Source organism: Neophocaena asiaeorientalis, unplaced genomic scaffold, assembly GCF_003031525.2.
Source record: "Neophocaena asiaeorientalis asiaeorientalis breed wild unplaced genomic scaffold, Neophocaena_asiaeorientalis_V1.1 scaffold184, whole genome shotgun sequence".
Taxonomy (NCBI): domain Eukaryota; kingdom Metazoa; phylum Chordata; class Mammalia; order Artiodactyla; family Phocoenidae; genus Neophocaena; species Neophocaena asiaeorientalis.
In genome coordinates this window covers 1517894-1535109 of record NW_020185325.1, presented here as the reverse complement: position 1 = coordinate 1535109, position 17216 = coordinate 1517894, and the positions used below count along the sequence as shown (strand labels likewise).

Here is a 17216-nt window from a genome sequence, read left to right as displayed (position 1 = left end):
GGGCACGAACCCGTGTCCCCTGCATCGGCAGGCGGACTCTCAACCACTGCGCCACCAGAGAAGCCCCATCCTTTATTTTAATGATTCCATAATCCCATTCCATGCCCCAGTACTTCAATTTTTATTTCAATTAGTCCTAAAATATTGTTACCACACTCACCTTTCTGTAGTGCATGGGTTGCTATTAAGGTAGAGCACATCCATAAGATGCTCTTTATATTTATCAACATCTTGTCCTAGAAAGAAAAGAAGAAAAACACAAAGTAAATCATAAGCATTCAGGTTTGTGGGAGGCCATACATCACATTCTATTTGTGCATTATAGGTAATAAGAGTACAAGAAGCAGCTCCTCTTGGATTGTAAAAACAGGAGGAGACTTGCAATAGGAGAAGTTGTCCCAACACTTTAAATTATTAGTTTGACTCTCACCCAATGTGGTAGTTACCAAAATAATCCCAGAACCCAAACTGGGGACATATAACAATGTGGATGTGTGGGGCAACCACAACAGGGTAGGCTGTTGGAAGAACAATATAGACCACAGCCTAAGTAACTAGTGGCTAGGAGCTGGCACAAGGAGGGAGGGGCGACCACAAAGTCTATTTAGAAACAGGAAGTTGGTCATAGATGGAGCAAGAGAAGATGGGGAAGCTATTGAGAGAGATGTTGCAAGAAAGGGACTCACATCAAATGTGAGGTAGGAGGAAACCTGTTGGTGGTTCATGCACATGGTATCAGAACAGAGAACAAGGATCTCAGCAGGCTTTTTAAAGCACAAACTCAATTTATTTTCTAGGAGGCTGAACAAACAAAATACATATATTATAAGAAGCTGTTAATTAGAGAAAAGGCCAGTGCTTGCCATGAGTTTTAAAGCAGTTCCAACTGTCTGAAGGGTAAAGAATGAAAGAAAACACCCTGTACTGAGAGCCAAGAAACCCTGCCCTGGCTTTGCCATTAATTTATTGTGTGAAGACATTTAACAAATCTGGGTCTCAGCATGGTCCCTTCCAGCTCAAATATCTATGAAGCTATCATTATGAGGAGGATAACTGCCATTGTTGGGGACCATCTAGAAATCAAAGAGCTAAGCTCAGAAGAACTGCAGAAGGCTATTTGATCTCCAGTTATTCCCTTCTCAGTTACCTTTAGGACTGTTCTATAACGGCCATTGTTGATTGGCTATCCTGTAGCCGCTCCTCTTTCTCTTTTCTAACAAAACTCTAATTCCATTCTAGTATCTACCCTCCTTCACACAGCCATATACCTTAGTGGAACCTGGGTCAAACCCCAGCCCAGGGGGATGATCCTGATTATTCTATGTCAATTACATTGTTCCCATTTCTTTTGCCAATGACTGGTTTTGGAATGGGTATATGATGCAATTTTGGCCAATGAGATGTGAGAGGATCTTGCGTGAAGGGGTTGCTCCTGGGAAAGGTATATTCATTTTAAGAAGAGAAAAAAGGAAGTGATGGTTGCTTTTCTTCACTGGACATTATCAAGACAGGATATACCTCGTGAAACTGTTGTATCTATCTCGCACCCATGAGTATATAACATACCCTCTGGGATGAAGCTGAGAAAGAATCGGGAGAGGCAGGGCTGAAGTGCTCAGGCATTAGACCTACAGCCAACCATAACCTTGAACTTTCTTTATAGTAGATAATAAATTCCTTTATTATTTAAACCAATAAAATCAAGGATTTTTGTTGCTTGTCGCTGAAGGCATCCTAACTGACACATATTTGAGTTGGTGCCCTGCATAACTGCCTTAGAAAATATCTAAATTGTGTATGATTTAGAAAACCTAGATTAAAAAGAAGTAAATGCTGTAAGAATGAATCCAAGTCCAATTTGGGCTCAAATTCAATTTCATAATTTATGACAGCTATACCTTTACTCTTGATATTCTTCCCTACCTGATTGCTTTATTTTATATATATTGAAATAAGTGTTAGAACCTTTCTTAAAAAAATTATAAAATTCTAGATATGTCCTGAAGACCATTTTTTTTTACCTAATACATTATATGTCTTATATTTTCCATCAATAGGCCATTTGACAACTCACAATGAAAAGTATACAGTTGATAATCCTAAAGTAACCTTGATAATTAAGTTTATTTATCATATAATTACTGAGATATGCTAATAAATGTTGTTACACACTAACTGGGAAATTATGTTTCTACATTTCTTTTTTATTAATAAGATACCACAGCAAGCAGGAAGTATATACCCATATCTCAATACTATAACAATATTTCAGGGAAAAATTAAGATATCAATTTCACATACCCTACAGTTTTCAACAAAATGAAATTTAAGATTGTATCATACAATGCTATTAAAGACAGTGTATTCCATGAGTACTAACTGAATTCAAATAAGAAACTTTTCTGTAATTGTGCTTACAAACAATAATTTCCTATTGTCCTTCAAGAAAAATTTTTCTTAATTTTTTTTCTTTTTTTAGGAAACTTTTATAAGCTTAATGTTAAAAGTCTATTTCCAAAATAAAATTTAAAAAAAAAATAATAATAAAAAGTCTATTTCCATTGTCAAATAGCCGTGAATTCAAGTTCCAAATCTTCTGCTTATACTCTGTGATTTTTGGGTAAGTTACTAACTCTCTCATTTCCAGTAGCTATTTAATAGTGAAAAGCAGTACAATGAAAATTGATAAAAGAATGTATATAAAATATAGCTCAGTGATACACAGCATATTCAGTACTCAATATTTATTATTAAAATTTCTAATTCAAGCTTTCTACCAGTGTTCTCTTCCTGGTTTCATATCACTAGTAGAAAAGAAAAGTGTTTAAAGCTCTTAGATTTGAAAATTATAACCTGGGTTACTACTACAGCTGTGTACAACTTCATGCTCACAATAAATTGTCCTATAACTTATTTCTATGTGCTCTGAATCATTATTTAGAAACATGTTTTATCTCCTGTGTAGAACAGTAGGTTTCCGGAAGGCAGAGCCGGTATCACATTCAGCTTACTAATTCCCACAATATTTCACCCACAGTGCCAGCTTCAGAGTAGACCCTTGAGGTAAGTTTGTTGACCAAATGTGTGACCAACGCCCCTATTTCCTATTCAGAAATACATTTTGAAGAGAAGTGTCAACAATCTCTTTAAACATGGATGAGTGGGCCAATTAACACCTGAAATACATTTAATATTTACTGTGACTCAGTAATATCTGATGTTTATCGATATCTAGAGTGTTGGATCTTATAACAAAACCAGAGGGGAAGATGTAATCCTGACCAGGAGTGGGTCTTCTGCATCCTGATCTCCTGTCCAAGGCAGATACTCAAAAGTCTAACTCTTTGTGCCATACTTCATCCTCATAAAAGTGGCTTTTTTTTGAGGGAGGGGAGGAAACAGTTCTTCATCTATATAACAAGTATACTCATCACTTGCTCAAGTAAGACTGTCCCTAAGACAAGGCTAGGGAAGGAGCCAGTGCATTAAAATTGCAAGGGAGAGATCAGTCATGTTTTAAACATATTTGCAAAAATATGTTTAAATAAGTTGCCAACATTTAAAAATTGGAGAGTTCACACTAAGTCCCAGATCTATGACTTCTTTTGGAAAATCAGACCTGGCAGCTCAAGGTCCATATTCTAGCTGGCCAGTCATTAGCACTAAGCAGGCAGCAGCCTCTGGCCTTGGCTCCGTGCACTCAAGCTTAGCACTGGCCCTGCTTGGCCTCTCATCCATTTCCACTCCATATAACTCAAATGCCCAAAGTTCTGACCTCAGAACTATATTTCCATTGCCTTTTCCTTAGAGTCCAGGGATGTCATTCCGTTTCTCTAATTTTTATAAGACTGTGTTCATGGTCATGGTTGTTAAAGCACACCATTTGCCTTCTTTGATTTTACTAAATGAGAAACTTTCTGGAGCTTCTTTGTTTTGAGCACCACTCCGACCCCCATCTCTATTCTTCTGCTCTTCTGTGTGTGGGTCTTGTAAGCATTGTTTGTTAGTGATAACGAGTCTGTCTGCACAGAAAGACCTGGGAGATATGACAGCCAGTGCCTATATTTAGTCTTCTATTCCAGTGAAGTCAATGAGAAGAGGAAAAAGTCATTGAACGATCAAGTCACAGCTGACTGAAGCTGTTTAATTGCCTGGGAGACACAAGAGACAAGGTCAACAGGATTCCTATCTATAAGAGATGTCTGCAGAGGGGATAACGGTCAGGCCAGTGATGGGCTGCCTCAGAGAAAGAGAGAGCCAAGGTTCTAGTAAACAGATATTTAGCATTCTCCCTTGATCTTGGGGAAGCTCCACTGAGCAAAGGGTGACTTAAGGATGCAGACACAGTGGTTTGTCTTCTAGTTTTTGAATTAGTTACCCTAGACAACCAATTGTCCAGGATACCTCAGCCACAAAGTAGATGTAAAGAGCATTGTCTATCATGTTGCTACGGAGTGCTTTCTCAAAGGAGGGAACGCTGTAATGCAGAAAGAGATATCATGGTTTAAACATGAAGTGTCGTGAATTTGCTTCACAGGAATAATGGCACCATGTGGATATACCACTAACATGTGACTGGATTCCTGCACCTGGACTTGGCTAAGCTTTTTCATGTCATTGCTCCTTAGCACTGCCCTGTTCTCTGCCTGGTGAACCTGTTCCCCCTTAATCTACAACACACTGCACTCTCCACTCCCATTCTCATGCTCTATTTACATCATAGCACGTCTCCCCATTGTATATGTATATTTGGGAATTGCCTTTCTCTGCCCTCCATAATATAAACTCCAGGAATGTAGCCTTTGATGTTTTGTTCACTGCTATATCCACAATGCCCAGGACACCCAGTAAATATTTGTTGAATGAATGAATATGCCCATTTTGTACATAATTGGGTGCATATTTTACACTATTTGGTACCTTACTCTTCACTTAAAACACAGTTTATCTCAGAGAATATTCTGAATCAGCTAATACAGTGTGTCTGTGTCATTTTTAACAGCTGTATAGTTTTCCCCTAGATAAATGTAGCATCTTTTACTTTACCAGTTCCTGTGATGAGCCTTTAAGGTGTTTCCAAATTTTTGCTATGAAATAATGCTGCAAAGGGCATCCTTGGCCATTTGTTTTGGGTGGCATTCATACCAATGTCTATATGACAATATCTAGAAGAGGAATTGCTGGGTCAAAAGGTATATACAGTTAAAAAAGTTTTTGATAGCTATTACCAAATCACTTTCTAAAAAAGATGAACCTATTTACATATATGAGAGACCCAGTTTCCCCACAACTTGACCCAACACAAACTTTCATTAAACTATTTTTATCTTTATGGCTCTGATTGATGAAAAAATGGTGCAGAATATCATTGTTGTTTTAATTACTATTTCTTTAACTATGAATGAAACGGAGCAATTTTTAAGATGATGTTAAAATATTTATTTTTCTCTTTCTGCCAGCAGCCTGCATACAACATTTGCCACTTTTTCTTTTTGATAGATTGTGGTTTAGTTTTTGTAAAAGGTCCTGGCATATCAAAATAGTTGTTAGTTTTTTGTCTCTCATATGTTGCTAATATTTTCCAGATGTGTTATTCGTTTTCATGTAAATAATTTAATTGTTATTGGTCAGATTTATTAATCTTTTCTAGTATGGCTTCTGGGTTTTACATTTTCCTTAGCATGGGTTTCACCTTTTCCTTAGCACGGGTTTCCTTACTCTTAGCTTATTATTTTAAAAATCTTATAATTTCCTCTAGTTATTTTTTTAAATGTCATTCCCTACATTTCATATTAGATCCATCTTAACTTTATTTTGGGATAAGAGGTGAGGTAACGATTGACTTGTATTTTGAGTGAACCAATCCATTGTGCCCAATCCATTTATTGAATAATTCTTCATTTACACTGAATATCCATGTTCGTTTGAGCCTGTTTCTGGACTCTGTCTTCTGTTCAATTAAACTAGACAATTCTTTTTCTATTTAAATTGAAGTATAGTGGATTTAAAATGTTGTGTCAGTTTCAGGTGCACAGCAGTGATTCAGATATATAGAAATAGATATACACACACATATATATATTTCTTTCAGATTCTTTTCCATTACAGGTTATTACAAGATATTGAATATAGTTCCTTGTGCTATACAGTAGGTCCTTGTTGTTCATCTATTTTATATATTGTTGTGTGTATCTGTTAATCTCAAATTCCTAATTTATCCCTTTCCCCTTTTCCCCTTTGGTGACTCTAAATTTGTTTTCTATGTCTGTGAGTCTACTTCTGTTTTGTAAATAAGTTCATTTGTATTGTTTTTTTTAGATTCCACATACAAGTGTGAAATTAGACAATTCTTAAAACAGTATGTCCCTCTCTAACACATTTTGTAGGTTTAGTAGGAAATACATGATTTGGGTAATGCTGTTATTATTAAGATCATAGAATTAGATCAATATGAGCCCCAGGAATATATCTTAACACCATTTATTTGTGGAGTTCTCATTTATCAAAGCCCTTTCACAGGTATTCACCCTTTTGATGTTTATAACTGCATATCCATTTAATAGATTTTTGACACCAAATGTCTAAAAGTTGTGTCTAACCTGGTTTTCTCAACTAGGAAATGCAACTCAAGCTTTCTGATTCTAAGCCCTTTCTGATTCTAGTACTCCTTCCACTACACCACAGGTAATACCAGCTCAGTAATTTAATAATAAAAACATTATAACACATATTATATATGTGTTTATCATAAACTATGTAATCTCATGTTTATAGACATAAACACCTCTTAAAATTCTTAAGAAGAATGAGGTAGGATGTGCACAGAAAAAGGAAGGATGTATACAGAGAAAAAGGTAAACTTAAATGTAGATCTGCATTTACACACTTTTAAAGATGATAGATCTATCCAGAGGCATTTCAGGGAAACACAACAAACAAACAACATTAGATAAAGATGCTTTGCACTGACCACTGAAATAGAACCACCCCTGGCACATTCAGTGATAAGAACACGGCAGTCAAATACCCTGGAGAACATATACATAATATAAATGTATAAATGTATATATAAGTAATTAACCACATTTAGGCTACCAGAGGAAACTGGCAAATGTTCACTAACTGAAGTGGAGCTTGGCCAAGACATTTATCTCTACTTCTCCTTGTTCTGATTCCAAATCAGAGAGAGTACGGGCCTTGTGTTTTCTGGTAAAGTACAGACCTGTGCAACAATCAGCATGTTTTCTCGTACCAGAGCCAGTAACCCCCAACAATGAGTATTTGTGAGTCCTAACTGGTTTCTCTAGGTGGGTGGTGGAATAATAGCCTACTGCAGTCATTCATTCTCTTCCTCAAAAGAACCATGGGTCTGGAGAAGTTCTGTTCAGTCACAGGGCAATATCCCATTTAAATACAGTATCTAGTGATGTTTGTCCATGAATAAAGTCAATAAAAATGTTTGAATCCCACTAGGCAAAAAGAGCTTAGTTATATGGCTGTTGGGTGACAGTGTTGGTTGATCTTTGTGCTCTCAAAGGGTCTGATGTTCAATTACTGACCAATCATTAACCACAAAGTATTTAAGAGTAATAATGTGAGGAAAGAAAGAACAATGACTATATCTTTAACATTAATCATATTCAGCCTTAAGTTAACTTTTTAGGTCCTTTCCAAACAATTTACAAGGGTGCAGATATAGGTATCTTAGGATAGCACAGGTATTTCCTTCCAGTTTGTAGGCACAGGGAAAAAGAAGAAACCTGTGTTTGTAAACATATATAAATCTAGGGGGATTCTTTTCAAACTTTAAATTTGAATTAAAGTTAAAATTAAATTCTTTTTAAACTTGAAATTAAAAGCAGGAAATACAATTTAGGGCTAACTTTATATATATATATATTTTTTATCTACTAAGGAAAACAAAGCGAAACTTTGAATTCTTACACAAATCTTTAGCAAATGTCTTGAATCTCCTCCCTCTTCCCACCACCCACAAGATGAAGGACCGTGGACTTCCTGCTGGAGCAACTAATTGCTCAGCCACTTTGGAATCCGTGGAACCCTTTGCAGTTTAGTTGGGACAGGCACATACAATTGTAAAATCTTCCTTTTTTCACATAGAACTCAGAACCTGAAGTCAGCCTCCGAAACCTTCTGCTTGATATGCCCTCACATCCCAGGTTACATACTCCCCAAACTGGCACAGATTTTATCTCAGAAAACTAGTTGTTGCTTCCATTGACGCCTTCCTATTTTTATATTAGACTCAAAACATCCCATTTTAGGTCTTTAGAGGAATATTTTCACTGTAGGGTTGGCACAATTGCCAAGCAGTGTTTAAAAGAATTTAGGTCACAGCTTTTAGGAGTCAAAAAGGAAGGGAAGGGGGATCAATTAGATGTCAGAATTGGAGATGGAATAGATCATTAAAACTCTGTTCTTCCAAGATAAAGCGAAGAAGTAGGAGAGTCTAAAATGTAGCACTAAGTGGCGGCATCAACTCTGGGCCGCATTCCCCCAAGTCACTAGCTCAGTCATTTCATAAATATGAGCTGAGCTCCCACTATGGGCCGGGCCCGAGCTTAAAGCTCCTCATGCAAAGGGACCAGAGTTACACTCACAGCCCCTAAGGTTTGCGCTCATGGAATCTATCAGTCCTTTCAATGGCAATTGTTTGCCATGCTAGACGAACTCTTTAGGACGTATGGAAGGTGATTATCCTGTAATTGACCAAAAGTGATCTTTAAAGTCAATATATGGATCACAGGATAAACTCGTCTCATATTTCTGCCAAAAATGTTTGCTTGGAGTAAATCTTTACTTCTTTTCTGTCGCAAGGGGAAAATTCCTCCTACCACTCCCAAGAAGCAAGGCAAAAAAACATTCAAATGGTTTTTTATTTAATAAGAGTGTTCAGCGCCGTCAGGATAGAAGTCTGGTCGGCTCCAGCAGCCTCCCGGAGCCTAAGCGCTGGGTGCGCCGCCGCTCCGCTCTCCCCGCCCCGCCCCTTTCCCGCGGAAGGACTAAAGCCACGCCCCCACTGGCCTCTGGGCGGGGACCCAGGCGGCGCCCCGCCAGCCTCTGCGCTGAGCGACTGCCGGTCCCGTAGTGCAGCTGTCTCCGAGCCCAAGAAGTCACACCCGTCTCGGGCCGGGAGCTGAAGCCCCAGCCCACGTGGCGGCGGCTGATGAGCCCCGGCGCTGCGGGAAGCGCCCGGTGCGGTTCTTCTCTTCGCGCGGGCTGAGGAGTGGAGAGATGCCCCCCGCCCCAGCCTCTCTAAGGGGCTAGTTCCTCCGCCTTCCCTCCCAGCACGCCGCTTCAGTAGGGTTTGTTATCGCTTTGGGGATTTAAACAATGGCTTAAAAGGAGACGCGAAATTTAGTCCAAAACCTTGAAAGGAACCCAGCCGGTCCGCTCCCGGCTGTTTGCGTGCATGTGCCCCGTCTCTGTTCCTTTCTTCTTCCCTTTCTCTCCACCGTCCCTTTCCTTCGCTTTTCTCCTTTTTCCTCGCGGCGCCCTCCTCCCAAATTTCCACGTTCGGCGAGTGTTGTGAAATTGAGGAAATTTAAATGTTGGATTAGGGTCCCTTCTTAGGCAATGGTCTGGGGCGGGCCCCTAGCTTTGGGTTCGAGTGGTCGTGGGCCTTAATAAAATTTCCAAAAGTAAGGCATTCTGTATGATCTTTCTTAAAGTGACGTCCAAGATTGAGCGCCAAGCCCCCCGAAACCTGGATCCTCCCTTGGCCACGTGCGTTAGTCCACCAAACTGCAGGCTTGGCCCAGAGTGCCGCGCATGTCCCAGCTGACTCTGGAGAAGGCGCTTCGGCCCTTAAAGACAAGTCTCCTTCCTGGGCCCTCCAAACCCCTAGATTTACGTCGCAGATTCCGAAGTAGAACACTAACAACTAAAGGGGAAGCTAGGGTGCTCCATCCTTGAATACATGGCTGTGAAAGCGGCTCATTTGGTTTGGGGTGGCGGGGGGCTCGTTGTCCTCCACATGTGCTGCATTTCTCCATCAGGGGGCGCCCACACCCACCAAGAAACTCCCTATTCCTAGACATCTGGGTTCTGCAAGCTCGAAGCACAGTAAGTGGGGGTAGATCCGAAGGAGCGCACCGCCTCCCTCGCTCCTCCCTCCTTGCCAGCCTCCGCGGACAGAGGAGGCAGGGATTTCACACTAGCCATTCATTTGTCAGCCGTGGGGGGAGGGGACGCAGGAGCGAAAGAGACCAAGCAGAGGCTGGAAGAGGGGAAGAGAGGCAGAGAAGATGGAGACAGAGAGGGAGAGACAAAGATGAGAAACGGACACAGATAGCGAGACTGTCCTTCCGCCTGTGGGTGTGCGCACCGCGGGACAGCTCTCCAGGCGCCGCGTAGATTTCTCCTCCCTCCCGTAGCATCTCCTGGGGACTTGCAGGACTTGCTACGGCGCAGCTGGATCCGAGAGCAAATAGTTTAAGCTATGACACTAGTTTTCTACCTCGCTCTCCGCTGCCTAACCCACTGACTGCTCCACGCCCAGTGACACAGACAGTGAGCCTGGACAACCCTGATGCCCCCCAGCCCTCACGCACTAGGGATGTAGACCGGCGGCGCCCACGCCTCCGCAGGGAGGTGGGGCGCTCCAGCCGAGGGCGTCCCCCGGAGCTGCCGCCACTCGCTCTCCGCCGCCGCAAGACCCGCCAGTAAAGTTGCTCAACTAGGGCCGCGGGCTGGGAGGGGGTGGGGAAATGGAAGGAAAAAGAGGACTGCAGTAGTCCGGGCGAGAGGGCTGGTCCTAGAGGCCCCAGATTCGGGTCCCCGCGCCACCTTTGTCTGAAGAGCGATCTGAGCGCTGGTTTGCTCGTTGAGACCAGAGCAAAAGCCTCCACTTCGCTCCTCAGGGTGAGATAAAATTCTTGCACATCCCTACTGGTTCGGGGCAAGCTTTTCCCGCCCTGGCGCCTCGCAGACCTCCGCGTCGCTCCAAACACCCCACCCCCATCCCCTGCTCCCTCCCGGCCGGCTCCGGCGCACCGCGCGTAGGACAAAAGAACCCAGGGGCACCGGAGAGAGCCTTGACAGCCCCCGCGTCGCCTAAGAGACGCGGACCGGGGACCCTGCACCTCCCCGACCGGACCTCCTCCCAGACCGCCCGCGGGCTGAGGGGGTCACGTCCGCGCAGGTCCCGGATCGCCCTGTCAGAAGCTGCTTGGGAACAGCTTTCCAGGAACGCCGGGCACGGACCACACATCAGGGGCCGGGAGCCAGGTGGCCTGCACCAAGGCAGCTTCGGGGACTTGTATGTGGGCAAGTCTCGGTGGTCCCCATTCAAACTTTTGCCTCGAGCAGGTTAAATAAAAAAAAAAAAAAATAAAAAGGATCAAGGTGCCAAGGGTCCCTCCTCTCCAGCTCAAGACCCCACGACGTTTCTAGGGGTTCTCTGCATTCCCTTCCCTCCCTTCCCCCAATTCCATTTGTCCTTCTACTCCCACCCCACCCCGGGCTTCTTTTGTCTGGATCTTTTTCAGCACCAAGGTCCCCCTGTATTCTTCTCTCCAAACATCCTTCTGAAAGTTACCTGCATTTTTTACAGTGCACATATTTTCTTAATTTCTCAGAGCTAGTTCTCTTAGCTTTAATTAAAGCCTTCTACCAATTACAACGTACTTCTTTTTTTCTAAACTCGATTTTTTTTCCTATAAGTTTTTCTTTTTCTTTTCTTTTTCTTTTTTTTTTTTAAGGGGGAACAAAAGAAACGTGATTACCTTGAAAGGCGGCTTTACTGCAGTTGAGGGGAAAAATTCACCTCAGCGCTGCGCGAATGGGCTCGGCGTTGCCGGAGCGGGTCACATAGGAAGCGCGGTGGCCTGGGGAAGGGTGCGGGATGGTGCTGGAGGATGCGGGAGGATGCGGGGCTGACCGCAGAGCCCGGTCCCAGCGCCTGTCCACAGCACCTAATGTTCGCGGCTGTTGCGCCCGCCCGCCTGGAGTTCCTCCCCAGAAAGGCTCGGGGCAGCTCGCCTGCAAGTTCAAATGCGGGTTGTGACACCCATCATCATTATATCACAGTACCGTCAGCACCGAGGAGGAGACTCAGCGAGGAGGAGGAGGAGGAAGAGGAGGAGGGTTCATTCACAGGCTCCTCGAGCGCTCCGCAGCTTCAGCCACTCCTAAAAGCCCAGGCTTGGAAAGCAGGCAAAGGAGCGGAAAGGCAGCTCCCCGCGCTTGCGGTAGGGACCGCCTGCCTCCCTCCCCAGGCACTCCCACCTCTCGGCGTTTCTTCCTGACAAGAAGTACCAATCGGCTTGGGGACAGCAGCGCTCCCCATTCAGCGACTCACTAAGTAACTAGGACTGGGTTAGGGGAAAGGAGCCCCCAGGCTCCTGTGGGGCAGGCCAGCACTAGACAATTGAGTACCGTCAGTGCTTCTCGGGAGCAAATGAAACTCTGTAAAATCAGCAAAGAACTTGGTTACAGTGTGTTTACGCGGCCACCGAGCCTGCCTGTCCCATCTGAGGGAAGTGTCAGGCTCCTGGCTTCTGCCAACCTGAAAGAGACACTGAGAAAACGAGATCCTTCTGAGACCTAGAGGGAAAGCGTAAGAATTCCCCATTGCTTTCCCCGGGAGCTGCCCAATGGGGAACCCAACGTCATTGCGCAATCTACAAAGACCCCGGTAATAATGGGCCGGACAGGAAATTCCCCGAAGCAAATCCCTTGTCGGATTCAAACAGATCCTCTTCCCCTGCCAGAAATCTACAGAAGTCTAGATTCAGCTTTCTTCTTTCTTTCTTTCCCTCAGTGTTTCAAAGTGCCTCTCATGGTAGAACATTTAGCAATTTTTCTGAGTAACAGAGGTTCCTTGGATATATCAATCACCATCCTTGTGGTCAGGAAACTAATCTTTCATGAGTTTATGTGATTTTTATATCTAGCCAGGTCCACCCGACTATGTAAACAGCATCAACACATGGAAGAGTCCCCTGCATTGTGTTACAAAAGACTTCCAATAGGACCTGACAGAGCAAGGGTCAACCAGTTGACACAAAGGATTTCTGCCCCTTAGAAAAGAGGGACTTTGTATCTTACTTTTCTTTGAAGTCAAGTATTGAGTTTATACAATGGAAACAAAATAAATCCAAGGTGCATATCAGTTTAACACTGGGGATACTGGAGTGGAGAGCAAACTTTTCTTTCTACACAAATATGGAAGTATTCCAAATATGGAAAATGAGATAATTCTTCTCTCTGAAGTCCCTACTTATAAAATTATATCAAACACAACACCTCACAGAGTGATGATTAAAAGAGAAAGTCCATTTTCACTCTGAATTTCTTTGAGTAGGTTGGCTTAAGCTCATACTTTAAAACTTGTAGCAGCCTAGACTCTTGTTGTAATGTTTCTTTTGAAAGTTGTATGTGTTCTGCATGATCATAGATTTTAATTAATAAACAGGTAGAAGATTTGTTAGGAGAACTTCAGTCCTCAAAATGTGCATTATTTATCTATCTATCTATCTATCTATCTACCTATCTATCTATGAGCTCACTACAGTGAACGATGTAACTATTAATTCTAGGATTTGGAAATCAACTTATTTGTTTTCAAAATGATTTATTTATTCTTAGTACAGTTATTATACGACCATTTCCAACATTGAGATTCTAGTCCATTAAAATATATTTAGAATAACAGTCATAGAACAGAATTGGAGTTCAACCTTTACGTTTAACAGATAAGCAAACTAAGGCCCAGAAAGTGACTTTCCTAAAATTACACGATTAATAGCAAAGCTGTTACCAGCACACAACTCTTGACTCCTGGTCCAGTGGTCTTTTCAGTGCTCCTCATAGCATCTTTATGACCGAGATGAGCTCACTCAGAAAGGGAGAAAAATGAAGTAAGAGTCTTTATTGAAGTTTATACCCAGGCATTAGGTTAGATCTTTCTCTGAAACACTTCAAGATATATATTATTATTCTCATTTTTAAATTTGAGTGAACCTAGTTGAGTTCCAAAGAATTTAAGTGTCCTGCCCACGGCCACTTTTTAAGTGGTAGATCTCCCAATCTGAAAAGCTTATTATCTCCCCATTACTCTGTTCTCCCTTCATAATACAGTTAAGTAAAACTTTTCTACAAAGGAGACCTAGAGCAGAAACAAGAAACTAATAGCAGATTAATATCCATTTTCAAGCAAATGTTAATGGTTAACATTCACTACAAATAATACCATCTGTACATAATGGAACATGATTAAAATTATGGGTCAGCTACTCCTTACATACTGAGATATTTTCCTTTATCTTGCCAAATGTGTTTCTCCAGCCCTCCAACGTTTTGGTTCCTTGTAGTGTCCATAGATATTACAACTCTTGATTGAGTAGTTCTACAGGGCAAAGGCACTTTCTCAGGCAGACATAACTAGTCAGAACTTGGACAAAGTTGAAAAGCTTTAAACTGCATGCCTTTTCTTTACCTTGGCTTGTAACATTATTATTTAGAAAATTAAATGCTTCTTCAAGCTGTCAAATAACCAGAATGAAATGACACCCCTGAATATCTGCTTTCTTTCTCTAAGGCAGATTTCGCCCTCTAGCTATGTATGATAGAGAAAGAACAAAAAGGAAAGCATACCTGGTACATCCAGGATAGAGTCTACAGCTGTATTATTTTTTTGTAACTCTCCTTGAGGACATCTTTATCTTTCTTTCTTTGTTTTTTCTTTCCTTCCCTTCCCTTTCTTTCCTTTCCTTTCCTTTCCTCTCTTTTCCTTTTCCTTCCTTCCTTCCTTTCTCTCTTTCTTTAATCAAGAAAAAGAGAATGAGAGAAAGTTATTTCTTATTCTCCTATGTCTGAAAAATCATCAAAAGCTCTTGAATGAGAAAATATATATTTGCAGCTTTTATAACTAAAACTATATTTGCCCAATACACTTGTCTGAATTAAACAGTAATTAAAATATCATTCTGTGCATCCCCCTTTAAATCATGTCCTTGTACTGGGGATGTTCTGTATGTAAACTCCATGGTCCCAGGTGTAGATAAAACAAGCTCTTCATTCCCAGCGCTGGTGTCTACAAGAAACCAGAAGCCAGAAGCTACGTGCCTTGCTTCATTGCCTTGATCTTGTCTTTAGGAACTTGGCTGAGGTCAGAGGGCAGCCAGCCAAAGACTTAGAGAAGAAAGGTGTAGATGTCAGGTGGGTCTCCAGAGAATTTCATTATCTTTATCTAAACCTCCTTCTGAGGTCCTTTAGGATCACATTTCAGTCTTCTCCTTTTTTATTGATCAGGTGAAGTGTTCTTAGACATCGTATTATCTGTTGCTACACTAGGAATGACAAGGTTCCAGTCCCATCCACACTCCGAAAACAGAGTTCACATTTCAAGTCCCTGATCTGGCTGATCCTAGGCACAATGAAGCAAATATCCTCTCTGGGTGGTGAAAGAATGTGAAAGATTAAAAATGCACCTTTAATGAATTCCAAAGACCCTAGAAAAAGGAAGTCAACCCTCTAAGATTGCTTTAAAAAGAAAAAATTACAGATTAGGGAAAGACATTTTACCCAACACTTCAAATCTTCTTTGGTTTCTAGGAAATGCAGAACTATTCAATAATATAAGGTCTTTGTTGCTTTCTTTAAAAAATAAAAGAAACGCTACAAAAGGCAAAGTGATGGTGACAAGCTCATTACACTTTAGCCTGAAGTATATAAATTACTCAGAGAAATTAAATACAGACAAATATCCTTAGAAAGCCATGAAGAATGCGATTTTTCCCCCCAGAAATCAGATACCAAGCCTTTGCTCCCCAACCTCCAAATCAAAATGTTACAGTAAAATGTTTCTTTCAATAAAAGAGTTCTTTTTTTTTTTTTTTTTTTTGCTGTAAATGTCCTGTTCATGGTTGGGTAGATTTCTCCAGAACTTAACTGGAAGACCATCTACATCATGACAGAACTATGCAAGCCAAAGCCAAGTTCCAACATGGAGTGATGGGAAAGGCTGGGCTGCTGAGAGGAGATGACTTCATTGGGGAGAAGGGAGGCTCTCTGAGTAGGTCCACGCTGCAGCCAAATGGCTCAGCACATCTGCACTTGCCCTGGGGAGGCTGCCTGGAGGAGAGTATCAAAAATGCCATCGTTTTTGTAAAGGGAAAGATCAAGGCATAAATAAAGCAGTCCAACTAAATTGAATCAAAGATAACAACCTTACTCCTCTCCTTCGTCACTTTCTCAATCTCTTTTCTTTTCCTCCCCACAGACTGACAAGTATAAGGTGTTTTTTTTTTTAATTTATTTTTATAAAGCATCTGTCTGACTGAACCAAGGCAAACCGAAGAATCTTGTTTCTGAACACAAGGAAGCGGTAGAGATCTTAGAATCTATGCGGCAGGGCAGAGAGCAACACAGAGGTTTTCTTAAGAGGCAAAACTTTAGCAGTTGCTGTGTATTTTCAGTGAGTACCAGGCTCCATGTATTTAATTAGAGGACAATGGGACCCAGAGGACAAGAAGCTTAATGAAAGCATCATGGCTGGGGCAAAAAGCCAACATAGCATCATTACTGTCTCCTGTGAGCAAAGGTGGAAGTAAGACAGAAAACAAAGGACGTTCTGCAGAGTGAGAAGAATGTTTGGAGAACTCTAGTACAGATATCAGAACAGGGAGTAGAAGTAACAGCAGTTATTATTTTTATTCTATCAGTAAAAAGAATTGAAGGACGAGATGAATGTCAGGGACTTTAGGCTCTTGTCACAAAATATGAGTGATCACATTTTAACCCTGTGATACAAATGAGATTAAGTATTTGCTATAACTCATCAAGAAAAAAAGAAGAGAAGAACATCTATAGACTCAGCAAACACTTGTCACAAACAGACTGCTCTCAATTTCGTTTCTATTTTCTTTGCTCAAGTCCACAAACATTTACTGAGCACCTTCTATGTGCACTGTTTTAGACTTTAGGTATTCAGGAATAATTCAGAAGGTAAGAATTGCTTCCCATCCTAAAGAAGTTTATAATTTCTATAGAAAAAAATTAATTTATTAGAGTAGTCAAGCTTATGACCTACATAATGACAAATGAACTTAGAGGGGGAAAAAAGTATTTGTGTGTGTGTGTCCTTTGGCTGGTTCACTCAGCCGTCATTTAAAAATACGCCACTGGGGGCTTCGCTGGTGGCGCAGTGGTTGAGAGTCCGCCTGCCGATGCAGGGGACACGGGTTCGGGCC

General features: G+C 41.7%; 1 protein-coding gene across 2 annotated transcripts in view; it reads right to left on the bottom strand.

The window, feature by feature from the left end:
- Window positions 1-12134, bottom strand: part of VCAN (versican) — a 112779-nt gene extending 100645 nt beyond the window's left edge. Inside the window, exons 1-2 of one of the 2 annotated variants that reach the window (XM_024734333.1) lie at window positions 11748-12134; window positions 161-236 (exon numbers count right to left, since the gene is read on the bottom strand). In XM_024734333.1, the coding sequence (XP_024590101.1) occupies window positions 161-230 (70 nt within the window). In that variant the 5' untranslated portion in view covers window positions 231-236; window positions 11748-12134. The remainder of the gene's footprint in view (window positions 1-160; window positions 237-11747) is intronic. The other variant, XM_024734334.1, reaches the window with a different exon arrangement.
- Between the last annotated feature and the right edge of the window lie 5082 nt (window positions 12135-17216).